This window comes from Macaca thibetana, chromosome 9 (assembly GCF_024542745.1).
Source record: "Macaca thibetana thibetana isolate TM-01 chromosome 9, ASM2454274v1, whole genome shotgun sequence".
In the NCBI taxonomy this organism is placed as follows: domain Eukaryota; kingdom Metazoa; phylum Chordata; class Mammalia; order Primates; family Cercopithecidae; genus Macaca; species Macaca thibetana.
In genome coordinates this window covers 30,622,301-30,640,624 of record NC_065586.1, presented here as the reverse complement: position 1 = coordinate 30,640,624, position 18,324 = coordinate 30,622,301, and the positions used below count along the sequence as shown (strand labels likewise).

Sequence of the window (18,324 nt, the reverse complement as noted above, 5' to 3'; positions counted from 1 at the left end):
AACTTCCATCTTTTTGCATGTGTCCTGGTTTAATTGTTCCCAACTGACTTTACATTCTGATGTTGAAACCCTATCTTTCTGTTTATCCCACTGAGGAACAGGTTTTCTTCACCAACTGTCATCTTGTTAGTCATCCCAGATACTTAACTGTTCCAACTGCTATTGAAAAATAAAAGTAGGCCGGGCGCCATTTATGGTTCATGCTTGTAATTCCAACACTTAGGGAACTGAGGTAGGAGGACCTCTTGAGCCCAGGAGTTTGAGACAACCTGGGCAACATGGTGAGACTTCAACTCTACAAAAAAATGTTTGAAAACTAGCCACGCATGGTGGTGTGCCTGTGTCGTCCCAGCTACTTGGGAGGCTGAGGCAGGAGGATCACTTGAACCCAGGAGTTTGAGGCTGCAGGGTGAGCTATGATCATACCATTGCCCTCCAGTCTGAGTGGCAGAGCGAGTCCCTGTCTCAAAAGAAAAAGAAAATTTATAAAGAAGAAGGGCCCATTTTTAATTTGTTGTGGAAGATTTCTTGCCATGCCGTATCTGTGCAGGTCACTAAATCTCTTTTGCGGGATATTTCCCTGTTCACCAGCTCTATTGAGTAACAGCTGACTCGGTGAATGTCAGAATGTCGTGGAAAGAGAGTGTGCACAAGTATTTGTGATGGTGATAGAAGGTTAAATGAAACGACCTGCTGCTTTTCACCATGTTGGAGTTCAGTTATCAAGGTCCAAATTTCAACTGTGTGACTCAACTGAATATTAACAGTTTTAGTGATAATAACAACAAAAAGAATATTGAGAGAATGGCGTTAACAAAGCATTTCAGAAGTTTCCGTTTGTCTAGCTTAGTGTCCTTGGAAGGTCGTTAGCTCTTAGTTAACTTCTTATGCTCCTCAGTCATTCTTAGATTTGAGTAAAGATACTGGCTTGAATGTTTTGTAATAATGAATAAAATCTTATGTTTGCTACAAAATTATTTTGCCAAAAAATAAACAACTTTATCTTTCTAAATGTATTAAAAGCAAACATATTTCATATAGCTTTCAATCATGTTTTATCAGAATCATTCCAAATAAAAAACAATTCCTTCCAGAAATAAGAACCAATAAAAGCTTCATAATTAGAATGAAGAAGAAATTATTTGAAATTGAGAATCATTAAAATATATTTTAAATGGTAAAGCTTTTTAAATGTGCTTTTCACTTGGGATATTAATTACATGGCCCTGAAAGTGTAATTAGTTACTTCAGTTTATCAACCATATTGTGTGTTTTTTTTTTAATTGCCACTAATATTCTAGGTAATTGGCTTTTAAATTCTTTCATAAAGAATGCTTGTTTCCTCTTGCAGCATGATATAGTCAGCCCTCCACATCCTGGGTTCTGCATCTGTGGGTTCTGCATCCATGGATTCAACTAACCACAGATTGAAACAAAATTTTTTATTTGCATCTGTATTGAACATGTATAGACTTTTTTTTCCTTGTCATCATTCCCTGAACAATATGGTAAAACAACTATTTACATAGTATTTACATTGCACTAGGTATTAAAAGCAGTCTAGAGATGATTTGGGATATACAAGAGGAGATATGCATAGGTTATATGCAAACACTGTACCATTTTACATCAGGGATTTGAGCATCTGTGGATTTGAGTGTCCGAAGGTGGTCACTGCCCCTTGGAGGAACCAGTTCCCCACAGATGGTAAGGGACAACTGTGTTTATATATATCATTTAGTCTATTTTAGGGGCTATAGTTCTTTCGGTGCCTTACTTTTCTTTCTGTACTCAGGCTGTTTTAAAACTTACAATGATTTATTTGGCAAAATACTAAAGTCTACAAGGCAAGTGTTCCTCACCCCACTCTGGGCCCCATCCTCCCCCATCACAGGGCCACTGAGACCTGTACTTACCCCCACTTTCCGAACAACTACTAGGGTAGTTGCTTTCTTCCCTACTAGGTTTAAGAGCAACAATTGGCCTCACTACTTACTAGGTATAAACTAAAGTGGAAAGGAGAGTCTCCATAAAGTAGCTCTTTAAAATGCATGTATGTTAACCCTATTCACATCAAATTGTTAATCCAATTAGCACTTTATCAATTGGGATACAAAAATTTACAGAAGGGCAAGTGGGAGTGGGGTGTGGATAGGGAATCAGAGAGCCTGGCAAGACAGATTGGATCAGATGTTAGGAAAGATTGAGCTACCAGCGTGAGTGTCAGGAGAGAGGCACAAGATTTAAAATACAGTTTCATTATTTACAAGCATAGAGGCAAAGGAAAACTTCCTCTTCACCCCTCTGAAGGTTCACTGATAATGAGCTGACAGATCAGCAGATTAATTGGAGAAAAGGCATATACATTGAATCAGTTGTGTGTTACATGACAAGAGAACCTTCAGAATGCAGACCCAAAGATGGGAAACTGTCCATTTTCATGCTGAGGTTCAACAAAATATGGACAGCTGTGGAGAAATATAACTGAACAAAAGGGATGTGATCTGATGCTAATGGAGTGAGTGAGGAAACCCAGCAAGGCTTGTCTGTTCTGGGTTGCTGTTGACCTCTCTGCACAGCATCCCTTCCTTCTGGGTATGAGGTAGGACCCTCTCTGGAATGGGGGTCCAATGACCTACAATCAAACAAGTAAGTCAGATCATTTCTTTATGGCCAGGGTTAGAGTAATAATTTTAGGTTTTATGGCTGGCTTTGGGGAAAAGTGGTTCTGGTTTCTATGACTCACCTTGGGGAAGAGGGATTCTAGAGTCTATGCCCAGTCTCAGGGGGCAATGAAGGGCCAGAGACAGAAGGGCAGAGAGAGATTTTTGCTTCTGAGGCCTTCATTTTGGGGAATTATCTTTTGAGGCCAGCACAAGTAATACCATTTCTTTTCTTTTTCCCTCATTGACCTTTCAAAATAGAAACACTAAGAATTCAGAACTACTTCCATATGCTGAGCATTCAAAATTTGTGCCCTTTTTTCCCACCAAAAATAAATGTCAGAAATCTGATACTCTCTAGCAAGAGAAAGTGGAAAACTAGTATATCAGCTGAGCATCTAACATGTAGCAGGAACTACCTGCACCATCGTGGGTATTTTTCTCATTTAATCCTGACGGGGACCTTTGTAGGCAGATTATTACTATGCCCATTTCATAGATCCTAACATTTAGGCACAGAGAGTGAAGTGCCAAAGCCACAGGTACATGACAGAGCCAGGAGTTGACACCAAATCTGTCTAAACCCCAAAACACACAGTCTTTCTACTGAAGATCAGATGCTGGCCATAACCACATGTAGTAGCTTACAGTCAGCGTGCAGAGGTAGAAAGAGCTCTTGGAATAAAATGGGCTAGGATTTGAGTTCCAGCACTGTTACTTACCAGCTTAGAAATCCTTGTAAAACAGACTTGGCCAGGCACGGTGGCTCACGCCTGTAATCACAGCACTTTGGGAGGCTGAGGTAGGTGGATCGCTTAAGCACAGGAGTTCGAGACCAGCCTGGATAACCTGGCAAAACAATACATAAAAAATACAAAAATTAGCCCAGCATGTTGGTGTGCACCTGTAGTCCCAGCTACTTGGGAGGCTGACGTAGGAGGATCACCTGAGGTTGGGGAGTTCGAGGCTGCAGTGAGCCGTGATTGCACCACTGCACTCCAGCCTGAGTGACAAAGTGAGACCCTGTCTCAAAAACAAACAGATACAACAGTGGTTCCTAATTCAGGTTTTTTGGGTATTAAGTGAGATAATGCATGTTATATATTTTGCACAGTACCTAACCCATAAAATCTACTTATCGTTGGGATAATATTAAAGAAACAGTATTGATAAAGAAGCTCAGCTCCTCAGAAAATGAGAATTTCTTCCCCGCTAAGTGAGGTGATGGATGGACTGTTTGACAAGACAAATCTCAAAGGCCTGTGCTGAGTGGAAGTTGCCTGCATGTCACTGGTATTGTTAAGGAGGGAGAGGGGAGTTAGCTAAGAGCAATAATTGAGCAGAACACTACAAGTCTTGTCAAGGAGAATGGACTAAACTAGACTCAGGATACAACATCTCCAGTTAGGAATGTGCTTGTTTCCTTTGCATTGTCTCAGATTTCCTGAAATTTAGGTCTGAGACATGATGACTCTAGGAGGTCTCCGTGCTGCATATATGTGGACTAGAAATGCATTTGGCATCCTGAGTCCTTAGAAACAAAAGAACACTTGTGCCTATTGCCAGCACGTTTTACAGCGCACACTCTATAGTCAATGCTCAATAAATTCTTGTTGACTCTGACTGCTGCTGCAGACCCTGGACAGTGGCTTGGGGAGAGGGTAGGTAATGGCTAAGGGTGTTTATAGGCTTTTCAACAAAATTAAGTTGCACTCCCTTGTGTTATGAGACATTGCTTTTATCCCAGACCTCTCCAGGGTTTTACCATGTTTATTTTAACTAGAGACCATCTTGGGAAACAGTTTGAACCCCAACTGGAATTTATTATTTGAAAGCCAAGTGGCAGAGAAAACAGGGATAACAACGAATAAAACTGAAAATAGAGTATTTCAGTTTAATAAAATTAAAACCAAAACAACACCTAAAATTTTTGGCTCTTTAGTGACCAAGACTTGGCAGAACTTCCCTCATGAGCCTGGATCCAGGGGCCTGTTTCAAGAGCAGGGATACGCCTCTCTTTCTCTGCCTGCTCCCTTCTGCACTCTTAGCAGTAGGCCTGTGGGTCCCCTCAGATGGAATAATGGAACTTTGCCCAAACCAGCAACCAGATGAGGTTGAACAACTTTATTCAGAAGCAACAAAGCAGGCCTTGGTTCTGCCAGTGGAAATCAGGAAGTGAGCTGTTTGTGGCTATCTAGAGAATTGCCTCATGTGCTTGTCTCTTAATACTATTTGTGGTAGCTGCATTGTGAAACAGTTTAATAAAGCTGGGTAAGACATTGGCACCTAGTGCTATTGAGCCCTCACTCTTTCCTCCACTGCCTTTAACATGTAAATGATGTCCATCAGATCTAATCTCTAATCCTTTGATGGCAATGGAGGAGGAGGAGGAGGACGCACGTTACACATTCTCCAAATATCCAGCAGCCTTTCTGGATTTCTCAGAGTCCTATGGATAGTAAGTGGCAAATTCAAATATAATGTGCTTTTGCTTTCAAATGACTATTAATTTTCTGTGAGTTCTCTCTAATAAGTGGGCTTTCAGAAAATTAGTATAATTTAATGGTAATAGAAATTTTAGGCCAGGCGCGGTGACTCACTCCTGTAATCCCAGCACTTTGGGAGGCCAAGGTGGGTGAATCACTTTAGGTCAGGAGTTCGAAACCAGCCTGGCCAACATGGTGAAACCCGTCTCTACTAAAAATAGAAAAATTAGCCAGGCATGGTGGCACATGCCTATAATCCCAGCTACTCGGGAGGCTAAGGCGGGAGAATCACTTGAACCTGGGAGGTAGAAGTGGCAGTGAGCCAATATCGCACCACTGCACTCCAGCCTGGGTGACAGCAAGACTCTGTCTCAAAAAAAAAAAAAAAAAAAAAAAAAAGTTTAGAATATGACAAGCTATTTCTATTTCAAAATTTCTTTTTTTTTTCTATTTAAAATTTAGATATGGTATTATATTTTGTGATAAATTTGGACAACTTCACATATAATCCCCCCGCCCCTTTGAAGGAAAATGAAGAAAAAGGTCATTGCTTTGCATTGGAATGGGACAGCTCTGGGTTGTGTGGACTTTGGCAGATTATTTAACTTCCTCAAACCTCATTTTGCTTAATCTGTATAAGGGGAACAGTAATACCTATTTGCAGAGTTTGGATGAAGATTTAATTAAAAGACCTAGCACCAATTCTAGACCATAATAAGGGCTCAACACTTCCTAGTTTCCCTTTAATCCCAGTTAGATCAATTTCTCACCAACTGTAAATGTCACTTTTCAAAATCATTATTTTAGTATGCTTAACATATTAAAAACAGCCCATATTTAAGATCCTAATATTAAGTGTTCCTGTTGAATAATTGTACAAAATTAATTTTACTGAGCGACCCTTTTATGTCTTCAGTTAATAAAAGTCCATGTTTAGTACCCAAGAGTCCTGTGAGTCTCTTTAACTGTGTTACGGGTAGTTTTGCAGGATTTCCAGAAATTATGAATGTCAGTGGAAATTTTTACTTCTCATTAGTTAGTGCACAGTTCTGTAAGATCTGTAATATAGTGGGTGCAGGTGAGAGTTTTTAGATCACACCATCTGTGAAAGGCCTTGTAAATGTGTAGTGGAATAAACCACTGTTGTATAACTATATTGCCAAGAAAGACTTTCTGCAGTCATACTATCTTAGTATGTTAGAGCTTTTAAAAACTTAATGGCATTTTCAGCTTCTCTAAGGACTCCTGTTGTTCAGACTACTCAAAAAAAAAAAAAAAAAAAAAAGTGTTATTCTAGCATCACTGACCTTTATTGCAAATTGCCTCATTTTATCTTATAAAGCAAATGTTTGGAGGAACAATTCGTACAACTCCACTTGTCCTTGGGAGGTAATGAGCTCTAATACTTCTCAGTGCTTAACTTTTTTGGGTAGTTATGCACTGCCTGTCGGATTACTTACTAGATTACTTCCCTGATCGTTAGCAATTCTTGTCATTAAGTAGTCAAGGAAAATAAAAGACATGAGCCATTCTCTGTGTGTACATCTAGACAGTCATTTATGCATAGACACACACTCATCACAAATATCCCAAAAGATACTGCTTTTTAAAACGGATTCAACTAGGGAAACTTTCATTTTCCTTTCATTCATTAAACAAATATGTCTGAGAACCTCCTGTGTGCCAGGCACAGAGGGTATTCAGTGGGAAATTAGCACTTATCCCATTCCTGACTTCTTAGTTCCCCTGGGTCCCTCCACCCAACAAAGGCCCCCATAATCCTGATTTCTTTTGTTTCATTTCAGAGATATTCTGCACATATACAGGATATATTTGTGTGTGTATCTTCTCATTTTTGTTGAGACAAGTGATAGCATACTGTACATCTCCCATCTTGGAGAGTATTCCAGATCACCCTGATTCTTTCTTTGTTTTTATTACTGCATGGTATTATATTGTATGGTTGGATGGTTATCTTATTAGCACCCTGTTGGTGGACACTTAAGTAATTACCAGGGTTTTTTCTCTTCTGTTTCTGTGGCCTTGCTGTCTTTCTTCTGCCTTGCATTTCTATTAACACATTGGTTTCGTTTCCTGTCCTTAATGATTCTGAGAAACTGGATTCAGCGCCACTTTCATGGAGACCATCACCTTTGTATGTACTTCCTGATAGAGCCAGACAAGCATAGTATGTTAAATGTACTCAACAAGACCTTATCTTTTCACCCCACAAACTCTTTGTGATTAGCTTGTGATATTGATCATGAACCACCTGATAAGCCTTTCAACCCCAGCATCCACTTCTTTAAGTTGCAGGGACCTTGAGGAGCACGGACTCAGTTTGGCAGACATCATATCGGTCATCTGGGCCTCTGTCACTTCAGGTTGCCCACACGGCTGACACTGATCGGTGCTCTCGCAGCCGGGACAGAGCTCAGGAGTGTCCTTTTGTTTTCAGACCACAGTGGCCTCCTTTTCCTTTGAATGCCCTTGCTCTTCCTATGTGATTTTATTCCCACTATAATGTAGAGACATTTGAAGATCAGTTGAAGCACATTAACTTCAAATATATCATAATTAGCTCACTCCCTTTTGGTGTGGCTGTATGAAGTATATCTGGTTTCATTTCTGGAAACCTTAACTGTCAGAAGGTTGCTTTCTCACACTTGGTCATAAAAAATAGGAAGCTCCTTCCCAACTTAAGTCTTTAGAGACTTCAAGGTGACCTTGACCACTGTTGTTGCTTCAGCTGCATCTTCTGCTGTCTGTTATTTCTGCCTTTCTTCATGTTGACATTACCATGCTCTGCCTCTGAGGTTTGGTTTCCCTTTCTGTTGTTCCTCTGTCTTCGCTCTAATCCCCCCACTCTTCCTCTCTGTGTGTGTGTTTTCTGTAGAGCTTGCTTGTTTCTTTGACTATTTCAGTGTATGCCCCAGCAGCATAATTTACCATTCTCTTTTGTTATTTCCTCAGGTGGTTAGTTGATTATTCACTCCTTATTCTGGCAATAAATAAAATTACATTTAAAAATGTTTCTGAGAAATATCCTCTGTTTCCTTTTAAATTTTCAAAATATTGAAATGTTAAAGGTCATTTTTACATTGTGTTTTTTTCCCACTGTTTACAAAATTTCCAAGGCTCAACCTCTAAATTATTTTTCTCTTTGATCACTTTATTACTGCTTAAAAAATTCAACAAATATTTAGTAAATCTCTGTCATGTACTGGATACTGTAGGCCCTGAAGACACAGACCAACTCCCTGTCCTCTAGGAATTCTAGGGAAAGCAGGCGATATATGTGATACTTTATTTATTTATTCATTCATTCATTCATTCATTCATTCATTGGAGACGTAGTCTCACTGTGTTGCCCAGGTTGGAGTACAGTGGCATGATCTCAGTTCACTGCAACCTCCACTTCCCGGGTTCAAGCAATTCCCCTGCCTCAGCCTCCCAAGTAGCTGGGATTACAGGCACCTGCCACCACACCCGGCTAATTTTTGTATTTTTAGTAGAAACAGGGTTTCATCATGTTGACCAGGCTGGTCTCAAACTCCTGACCTCAAGTGATCTGCCTGCCTTAGCCTCCCAAAGTGCTGGGATTACAGGCATGAGCCACCGCATCTGGCCATAGATGGAACATATGATCTAGAGAAAATGAAACAGGAAGAGGGAGCAGGGAGTTCACAATGGGATATAGTTTTAAATAAGGTCGTCAGAGAAGATGCTCGTTGAGAAGAAGCCATTTGTACAAAACCTTGAAGGAAATGATGCAGCAAGTACTGGGGATTTATTGTCTTGGGCATAAAAGGGAAAAATGTCTTGGGCATGTGGGAGTAGCGAGTGCTCCTCCCAGCCAGGAGCCACCTCTCAGGAGGTGCATGCCCAGAAGAGCAAAGAGGCCACCATGGCTGGAGTGGAGCAAGTGGAGGAAATAGGTCAGAGAGACTGCCAGGGACCTTTTAAAGCATGAGGCCTTTTAAGCCATTGCAGGGATTTTGGCTTTACTCTGAGATGAAGAGCCACTGGACAGATTTGAGATGAGGGAGTCATAGATCTTGGGCTATGATGTGTTATTGTCACATATTCTTTAAAGAGGGCGTATTACTAAGCCTTTGTTCTAGCCCTTCTTGCAGTAAATATTTTCTGCCCAATTAGGAAGAAGAACTAGTGATAAATGACCCAATATTTTCTCTTCTCTCCCTTCCATACCCCAGATCTGTTGTGTAAATGCAAAGAACATTATTACTGCTAATGTAATTATGTATTAAGCCACATCTCTAAGTAACCAAAAGCCATCAGTAATTTCAGGCTTTCTGCAAAGTCTCTCGATCCTGATTTAAAGTATTTATTTACAACTTATTTTGGTACTTCTTCCAAAAAAAAAAAAAAAGATGAGAAAGTGAGGTTTAAAATGAAAAACATTTAAAGGCTATGAAAATAAAACTTAAAAAATTAAAATTGTGTAGGAAGAAGTAGCAATCCATATAGATGACTATTGTGAAGTGATTTACCACTCAGTTTACCCACAAGCGGAATTCATGGTAATCAGACTCAGAAGGAAAACAACAAATAGTTATCTTTTTCTAATTTTTCCAGAGCATAGCACTAGTCCTTATACTTCTTACTCTAGTGCAGGCTATTCTGTGAACTATGTTTCATAACATCCTTTTTCTTCACAAAACAATTACTTTCTAAAAATAAAGTGGTCAATGTAAATGTCAACTTATTTCTACTAAGTGGCTTGTTTATTTAGGGGGTGTCATTTCTGCTGAAAGAACCAACTTCCTGCTAAAATTGTTAATTCACTCACTGTAGGCATTAAAATCAAGGTTGATGGGCCAGGCACGGTGGCTCATGCCTGTAATCCCAGCACTTTGGGCGGCCAAGGTGGGCAGATCACCTGAGGTCGGGAGTTCAAGACCAGCCTGACCAACATGGAGAAACCCTGTCTCTACTAAAAATACAAAATTAGCCGGATGTGGTGGCGCATGCCTGTAATCCCAGTTACTTGGCAGGTTGAGGCAGGAGAATCGCTTTGATCATACCATTGCACTTGCCTGAGCAACAGGAGCAAAACTCCATCTCAAAAAAGAAAAAAAAAGAAAAAAGAAAATCAAGGTTGATGTTACATTTTCTTTTTTTTTTTTTTTTTTTTTTGAGTCGGAGTCTCGCTCAGACTGTTGCCCAGGCTGGAGTATAGTGGCATGATCTCAGCTCACTACAACCCCTGCCTCCAGGGTTCAAGTGATTCTCCTGCCTCAGCCTCCCCAGTAGCTGGGATTACAGGCATCCGCCACCATACCTGGCTAATTTTTTATGTATTTTTAGTAGAGACGGAGTTTCATCATGTGGCCAGGTTGGTTTCGAGCTCCTGACCTCAAGTGATCCGCATGTCTCAACCTCCCAAAGTGCTAGAATTATAGGCGTGAGCCCCCGCACCCAGCTGATTGTACATTTTCGATTGTCTGTTTCACTAGATTGTCTGCTACCTACCTTGTATCCTCTAACACAGTGTTCAGTCCCTTACCTCCAACTCTAAAATCTAAAAAACTCTGAAAACAGAAGTTTATGAAAAGTTAAGTTCCAAACTCATTCAGAAGTAAAAACTTGAACTGAAATAAAGACAATTTAAAAATCTTCGTTTGTCCTACTTGTGAATATTTGCATGTTTTGCTACACAAGTGGTAATAGGTTCAATTATGGGTACCCTGCAGATTCTGCTGGGAGTTATGTAACATTTAGTATATGCATCTTATTACTTTTCCAAAATTTGAAAATATAAATTCCAAACCACGTCTTCCTCCAAATATTTCAGAAAAGGGATCGTGGGCTTGCAGTAGCCAATCCTGGAATAATAATGATTGGAATAATGTAGGTGCCTAGTAAATGTGAATTGAAGTTTGATTAATATGAGATACTTAGAAATTAGAAACATTTCTGCACCTGGGTCTTGTGACCTTGAGACCTCAGAAAATAAAATAGATAATTCAGTCTTTAGAAGCAGGACACCACAATTGTTCTCTTAAGGTAGTGGTAATTGGTCTTAGGTCAGGTTAATAAATCCAGAAAGAATGAAGTGTTATTCTAGCAGTCAAAATTGTTCTTGTTAGTATCCTAGAAGGTGCTTTTTGTGCCATTCACATATTTTTCATGTTGTCTCTGTACCTTTACTTATCACTTTGTATCTTTTTGGTTTTTGTTCAACATTTTTTAAAGGTGTCACATCAGCTTTTTTAATACTGGTGATTTAATTGCAAAAGCACACATAAACAGTTTGAAAGGTGTGAGAAGAAATTCGCAAGTCACATGGGGAAACAGCAACAAAGCTAGCATTCAGTCTGGAATGCATCCACTGTGCCAAACAAACTCAACTGCTAGTGGGTCAAATGGTGTATCCTGAGATTGAGTGAAAAATAAGTTTGATACAAGAAATGCTTGTTTCATACAAAGGATGCAGTGGGAAGTATCAAGATGAATTGAATATAGGCTGTACCCTCACAAAGCTCAAGCTTAATAGGGAAAGCAGAACATGAATATAAAATAATAAACTACATAGCAGAACACACCAGACATCATGTGAAGATGAGTGGGGATAGGTTAAATGGAGAAGATAGACTTGCAGAATACATGGATGAGAAGGACGGAATCTTCGCTGTCAAGCAGTGTTGAGTAGTAGAGATACACATAAACACAAAAATTATTATGGAAAATTGTAAATAACATAATAGGAGCTAAGGAACCATAGATGAGTATAGTAATCCTTGGGGAAGGTAGGCAGGAATTGATCTTCAAGCTGGTCTTGAGGGACACAAGAGTTTGTCCAGAAGGTTTGGAGGTAGGTCAAGGAATCTCTTCTGGGCAGAGTAAATAAGATGCATGTTGTTTAAAGTATCACTAACAGGACAGTTACATACAATAACTCTTTATATTTTATTGTCATTGCAGGTGAATCAAACATCCCTTCTGGAACAATACAGAGTAGGAAAGGTTTGCAGAATAAGAGTCAGTTTAGGACCATCGCACCAAAAATTGTGCCCAAAGTCCTAACATCCAGAATGCTGCCATGTCATTCACCATCACGCTCTGATCAGGTGAATCTGGGACCCTCCATCAACTCTAAGCCACTGGGGATGTCCACCCAGAACTATGCTCTGATGCAGGTTGCTGGCCAGGAGGGGACATTTTCTCTTGTTGCTTTGCCACATGTTGCATCAGCTCAGCCCATTCAGAAACCCAGAATGTCCCTACCTGAAAACCTGAAACTTCCTATTCCTCGATATCAACCCCCAAGAAATAGCAAAGGATCAAGAAAGAAACCCATCCTGATCTTTCCTAAGAGTGGCTGTAGCAAAGCTCCTGCCCAAACCCAAATGTGTCCTCAGGTATCCCCTTCCCCACCCCACCACCCTGAACTCCTGTACAAACCCAGCCCATTTGAGGAAGTGCCATCACTAGAGCAAGCCCCAGCCAGCATTGGCACAGCTGCGCTGACTAATGGAAGTGACCATGGGGACTTGAGACCACCAGTGACCAACACCCATGGCAATCTGAACCCTCCTGCCACCCCAGCATCATCCACACCAGAGGGGCCTGCCAAGCAGGACCTCACAGGTCTTTCAGTGAAACCACACTTTGTAAGCAAGGTAACATCTAGTAAGCCTTCTGCTGTTGCCAGTGAAAAGTTTAAAGAACAAGTTGATCTTGCAAAAACCATGACCAGTTTATCACCAACCATTCTTGGCAATGCAGTTCCGTTGATCTCTTCAGTCCCCAAAGGGAAACTGCCAATCCCACCCTACTCAAGAATGAAGACAATGGAGGTTTACAAAATCAAATCAGATGCTAGCATTGCAGGTTTTTCTTTTCCAGGACCTAAGGCCGACTGTGATAAGGTATCCTCCACCACAGAAGGCTTTAATGCAGCCACCAAGGTGGCAAGCAAGCTGCCTGTTCCACAAGTGTCACAGCAGAGTCCCTGTGAAAGTGCCTTTTGTCCACCCACCAAACTTGATCTCAACCACAAAACAAAACTGAACAGTGGAACCGCAAAGAGAAGAGGAAGGAAACGGAAGGTACCAGATGAAATTTTGGCATTTCAGGGAAAAAGGAGGAAATGTGTCATTAATAAGTGTAGAGATGGTAAAGAAAGAGTAAAAAATGATCCCCAAGAATTCAGAGACCAAAAGCCGGGGACCCTGAAAAAATATCGTAGCATTATGCCCAAACCTATCATGGTCATACCCACTTTGACCCCCCTGGCTTCTCCAGCTACACTACAATCCCAGATGCTTGGGGGCCTAGGACAGGATGTTTCGTTAAATAATTCACTCACTCCTAAATATCTTGGCTGTAAGCAAGACAACAGCTCTTCGCCTAAGCCCAGCTCCATGTTCAGAAGTGGATTCTCTGGCATTAAGAAGCCTTGGCACAGATGTCATGTCTGCAACCACCACTTCCAGTTCAAACAGCACCTTCGAGACCACATGAATACACACACCAACAGACGGCCTTACAGTTGTCGTATTTGTCGCAAGTCCTACGTACGTCCTGGCAGCCTGAACACACACATGAAACTTCATCACGGTGAGAACCGTCTGAAGAAACTCATGTGTTGTGAGTTTTGTGCAAAAGTGTTTGGCCACCTCCGAGTCTATTTTGGCCATCTGAAAGAAGTGCATAGGGTTGTGATCAGCACTGAGCCCGCCGCCAGTGAACTGCAGCCAGGAGACATACCAAAGAACAGAGACATGAGTGTGCGAGGCACGGAGGGATCACTGGAGAGGTGAGTGTCAATGGAATGGAAACCCGGCAAGAGAGTCTGTTTTGATTTGGGGAAGACGGGAAGATTTCATGTTCAGAAAGGAGAGTTTATAAAACATCTCTTGGATTAAGATTTCATAAGGTAGTTATCTATACCTCCTAGTTCTGTGAAGAATAATCTCGTTTCTCTCTGGTTTCTGATCATCCATATTTGGAATTACCTTAACCACTCTAGTAAATTATTGTATATAGTTCCAGTGGTCTTTACAAGTAATTTCCCCCAAAATCACATCCACAGAATTTGCACTATTTTAAACAGCATCATTTGCCCCAAAATGCGGCATGACCCATGATGGGGACTCAGAGTGGGTGTGTCTGTCATGTTGGCCCTACCTTAAGGTGCCCAGACCCCACCCTCTTCGTTTGCCATGTTTTTCCCATCAGGTCAGGTTCTCTCTTTCTGGAGTCATTCCTTTTTGCAAACCCTGCTTCCTAGTATTACTGTTACAGGATCCTTGGGGTGTCATTTCATCAGCCGGAAACCTCTGTGGCCAGTGGCACCTTGGCGTGAGTTTTGCTCTGGCCCATTAGGCTCATTCCATGCACTGGGCCTGGCAGGCTGCACTCAACTCATGCTACTGGCCTAGATCCCATGCCTTCCAAGGGCAAGCCAGGCACAGAGTGGTGAGGGATGTGTGAGCGAGCATGGGGTCTGGCCACTGCGCATAGGCAGGCACGCCGGCTGCTGCTGCAGGCTAGGCAGCTCCAGATGCCACCTCCCTGCAAGGCTGTGTCTGGACCAGGCACATCACAAGCAGCTTCCACAGCTGGCACCGGGAACATGATGTTGCTCGGAAGCTTGGAGACTCCAGGAACTGCATGGCCCCAGGAGGGAGTCACTGCCCTGGCTCAGGGGGCTCCCAGATCAGAGCTCCCCAAAGGACCACAGCTCTTCACCTGCAGTGTGGCAAGCAAAGGGCGTGTTTCAGCCTGTTTGTGTTACAGCTCTCTTAGCCCCACCATTTGGCAGGTCCTGAGTTCTTGTCCTGCATTCAGGAAGAATGAGCTACACAGAGAAGTAGAGGGTGAGCAAGATAAAGAGGAACTTTATCAAGTGATAGAACAGCTCAGAGTTGAACTGCAGGGGGCAGTTCCTTGCAGCCAGGTTGTCCCAACTAACATTCAGCTCTTAGCAGAGAGGGTAGCTCCTCTCTGCAGGCCAGTCATCCCCGTCATCTCTTCTGCTCTCAGCAGAGAGGGTAGCCCCTCTCTGCCACTGGTCATCCCATTGTCTCTTCAAGTCTGGCCAAGTCCGGGGCTTTTATGTGCCTCAGAGGAGAGGAAGTGGCGTGCGGTTGGTCCATGGGTGGTCATGGACAGACCCAGAAAAGCACCACAAGTTCCCACTCCAGTCCACGTGGCTGGCAGCCTGGCCCCCAGGATTCAGGGCTTCCCCAGCTTGATGGCGGGGCTTCACCGGGGACCTCCCCCTTTCTGCCCAGAAGCTTCTTTGCCTCCTGCTTCTGTTTATGGCACCCAGGCTGTTCATGCTGAGGGGGCACCTGCAGGCCGGCACCGAGCTGTCCTCAGCGCCCCTTCGTCAGCCTCCCTCCCATGCTTATCGGCACCCAAAGTCTGGAGCGGGCCAGGGTTTTTGGGGGTGGGCATATCAGCACTGCCTCAAGCGTGTGCACACCCAGCCAGGTTACAACAGTGCCCAGGCTCAGCCCCAGCCTTGCTTTGAGATTGGAGCAGGTGCTGACAGTAAGGAGAAGCCAGTCAGCAGGAGCAGGTGCTTCTTGAGTCTGTGGGAGGAAGGGGCCTTCCCGGACCCCTGAGAGTGCAGAGATGCCTGGATCTGCAGCCACAGCAGGGTAACTACAGTGATGCCTGGGAGGGCAGGAGGGCTCCTCCTTGCTCCCAGCTTCCAAGAGCACAGGGATGCCTGGGTCGCAGCTGCGGCTTGGGCAGCTGCAGGCTGTTGCGCTTGGGAAGCTCCCACCCCACCAACTTGGAAAGGGCAGGGCTCCTGCTTGTCCCCAGCTCCCCGGCTCCATGAAGCGTGGCACCGCCCCTGGCCCATCTCCGCCTCAGGGCCCCCCTCTACCCGCTCCTGCATGCCCTAGTGTGCTGTTTCCCCGGCCAGCAGGTGACTCAGCCTGGCCCCATCACAGTGGCTCTCAGGGCAGCAGGTTTCAGGGACTGCCCACCTCCTCTCCACGTTTCCCCAGCAGCAACAGCAGGCAAGGTGCAGGTGGCGCAGTGGCCCTGGCCAGCCCCGCACAAATGAACCCGACACTCAGGGCCAGCCCCACAAGTCCCTGCTGCACCTTCAGGCGGGTGCTCACTGGCTCCTTTCTGAATGTGAAATCTTCCCCTTCCCCAAATCAAAACAGACGCTCTTGCCAAATGTAGTTTGGACATTTTACCTAAAAATCAAAATCTAACTATAGGAAAAGAAGGAAGAAGTGAGGTTTCCTGGTTCATTAGTGAAAGGCACAGAGGTCTTAAAGGGGACAGAAACGTCTGAGAAAAAGGAGAAACTATAGAAAAGCAAGGAAGAAATAGGATAGGCACCCTTTATTTTTACTGAACATAACAGAGTGAGCCAAAATTGAATAGAAGGTATTGGTGCTCAAGGTTAAGGAGAGCCACAGTGGGTAGGGTGGGACCGTTACCTTCAGCAGAACTGAGGGTGTTCCTGTGCCCTTCACGCACTCTTACGTGACTCTTCCACGTGATTGCTCCTGTCCCTGTGGTAACCAAAGATAAGTTAGCTCACCTGGGACAGATGCATGAAGAGAAGGACTGTTGATTAAAGGAACCCTGGTAGCTGGAGAAATGTGTGGCCGCAAGCAAGAGTGACAGTTGGTATTCACCGCGGTCCTTGCGGAAGGTCTTCCCAGGCGCTCTCTGTTTACCCCAGCCCTTGTCTTTCTCGTCAGTGTATGTTTTAGATCCCTGAAGGCTGAGAGCTAAGAGGAACGGTTCCAATTGCATTTTTCCATGAAACTTATGTACACTATTTTTGCCCTTTTCAGAGAAAACAAGTCCAACCTGGAAGAAGACTTCCTTCTAAACCAGGCAGATGAAGTCAAATTACAAATCAAATGTGGCCGTTGTCAGATTACTGCTCAGTCTTTTGCGGAAATAAAGTTTCATTTACTTTATGTTCACGGAGAGGAGATTCAGGGCAGGCTACAAGAAGGGACCTTCCCAGGAAGCAAGGGGACTCAGGAAGAGTTGGTGCAGCACACTAGCCCTGACTGGAAAAGGCATCCTGAGAGAGGGAAGCCGGAGAAGCTTCATTCCTCCGAGGAGGATTCACACGCATGTCCGAGACTGAAAAGGCAGCTCCACCTTCATCATCAGAATGGCATGGAAATGCTCATGGAAAATGAAGGACCCCAGTCAGGAACCAACAAACCAAGGGAAACCTGCCAGGGCCCTGAGTGTCCTGGCCTCCACACAGTTCTCTTGTGGTCCCGTTCAGGCTTTAACTGCCTGCTTTGTGCAGAGATGCTGGGACGGAAAGAGGACCTCCTCCGCCACTGGAAGCACCAGCATAATTGTGAAGACCCTTCCAAACTGTGGGCTGTTTTAAATACGGTCTCCAACCAGGGAGTGATTGAACTTTCCAGTGAAGCTGAGAAATGAGACCCCAAGGCAGGCCGGGGTTAAGGAGAGAGCTCTGCCGCCGCCTTCCTTCAGAGCTTCGTGCTTTATGGTGGTGCTTAGTCACAAAGATCAAACAACAGGATTGGCGTGAGTGAACAGAAATGATTTTTGTACATGGTTTTATTTTCTTATGAAATAAAATATATGTTCTCGAAACATATTTTTCTAACTGTATGCAGTCTTATTTTAAAATCATATGTACTGATTCTTAATGTCTTAGACTTTCAGAATAAATAAAAAGATCAAAATTTGGAGATTGAAATTTAGAGGGATATAGGCTGTTCTTCAAATATAGCTCTCAGTGAAAACGTGTGTGTGTCCTTCCTTTTGTTCAGATGTTTTCTGCTTATGTAGATTGACAAATGTCAAAAATGTCCAGGCAGCAAAACCCTTTTAGTCTCAACCATAGTATCAAGTTAGATGGTAAGTGCTGATATTTATTAAATTCTCTGGTTTATTTGAATATGATATAGAGCAGTATTTTAATAAGATTGTCGTCTACAATAATTTAAAATCCATGTTTTCAGGACTCAGATTTTTGTTTCTCGTAATTTTGCTATTTTCTTAAATGCACATTTCCTTGAAGATTAGTTGTTGGCAAGTCTGATAGCTGTAGTGTTCCATATCAAAATAATTTTTTTAAAAATTTAGTACTTCAGCTAATAAAAAATCCACTTGCTTGGTCAAAAGTTATTTTCAAGTAGTCTTTGGGGCCAGAAAATTTACAACCTGGA

General features: G+C 42.9%; 1 protein-coding gene across 9 annotated transcripts in view; it reads left to right on the top strand.

Annotated features, from left to right (window-relative positions):
• The window catches only part of ZNF438 (zinc finger protein 438), a 178,904-nt gene extending 161,145 nt beyond the window's left edge, over nt 1–17,759 (top strand). For all 9 annotated transcript variants that reach the window (XM_050805630.1, XM_050805628.1, XM_050805626.1 and 6 more), the window contains 2 exons: nt 12,098–13,934; nt 16,954–17,759. In XM_050805630.1, the coding sequence (XP_050661587.1) occupies nt 12,098–13,934; nt 16,954–17,569 (2,453 nt within the window). In that variant the 3' untranslated portion in view covers nt 17,570–17,759. The remainder of the gene's footprint in view (nt 1–12,097; nt 13,935–16,953) is intronic.
• The last annotated feature ends 565 nt before the right edge of the window (nt 17,760–18,324 follow it).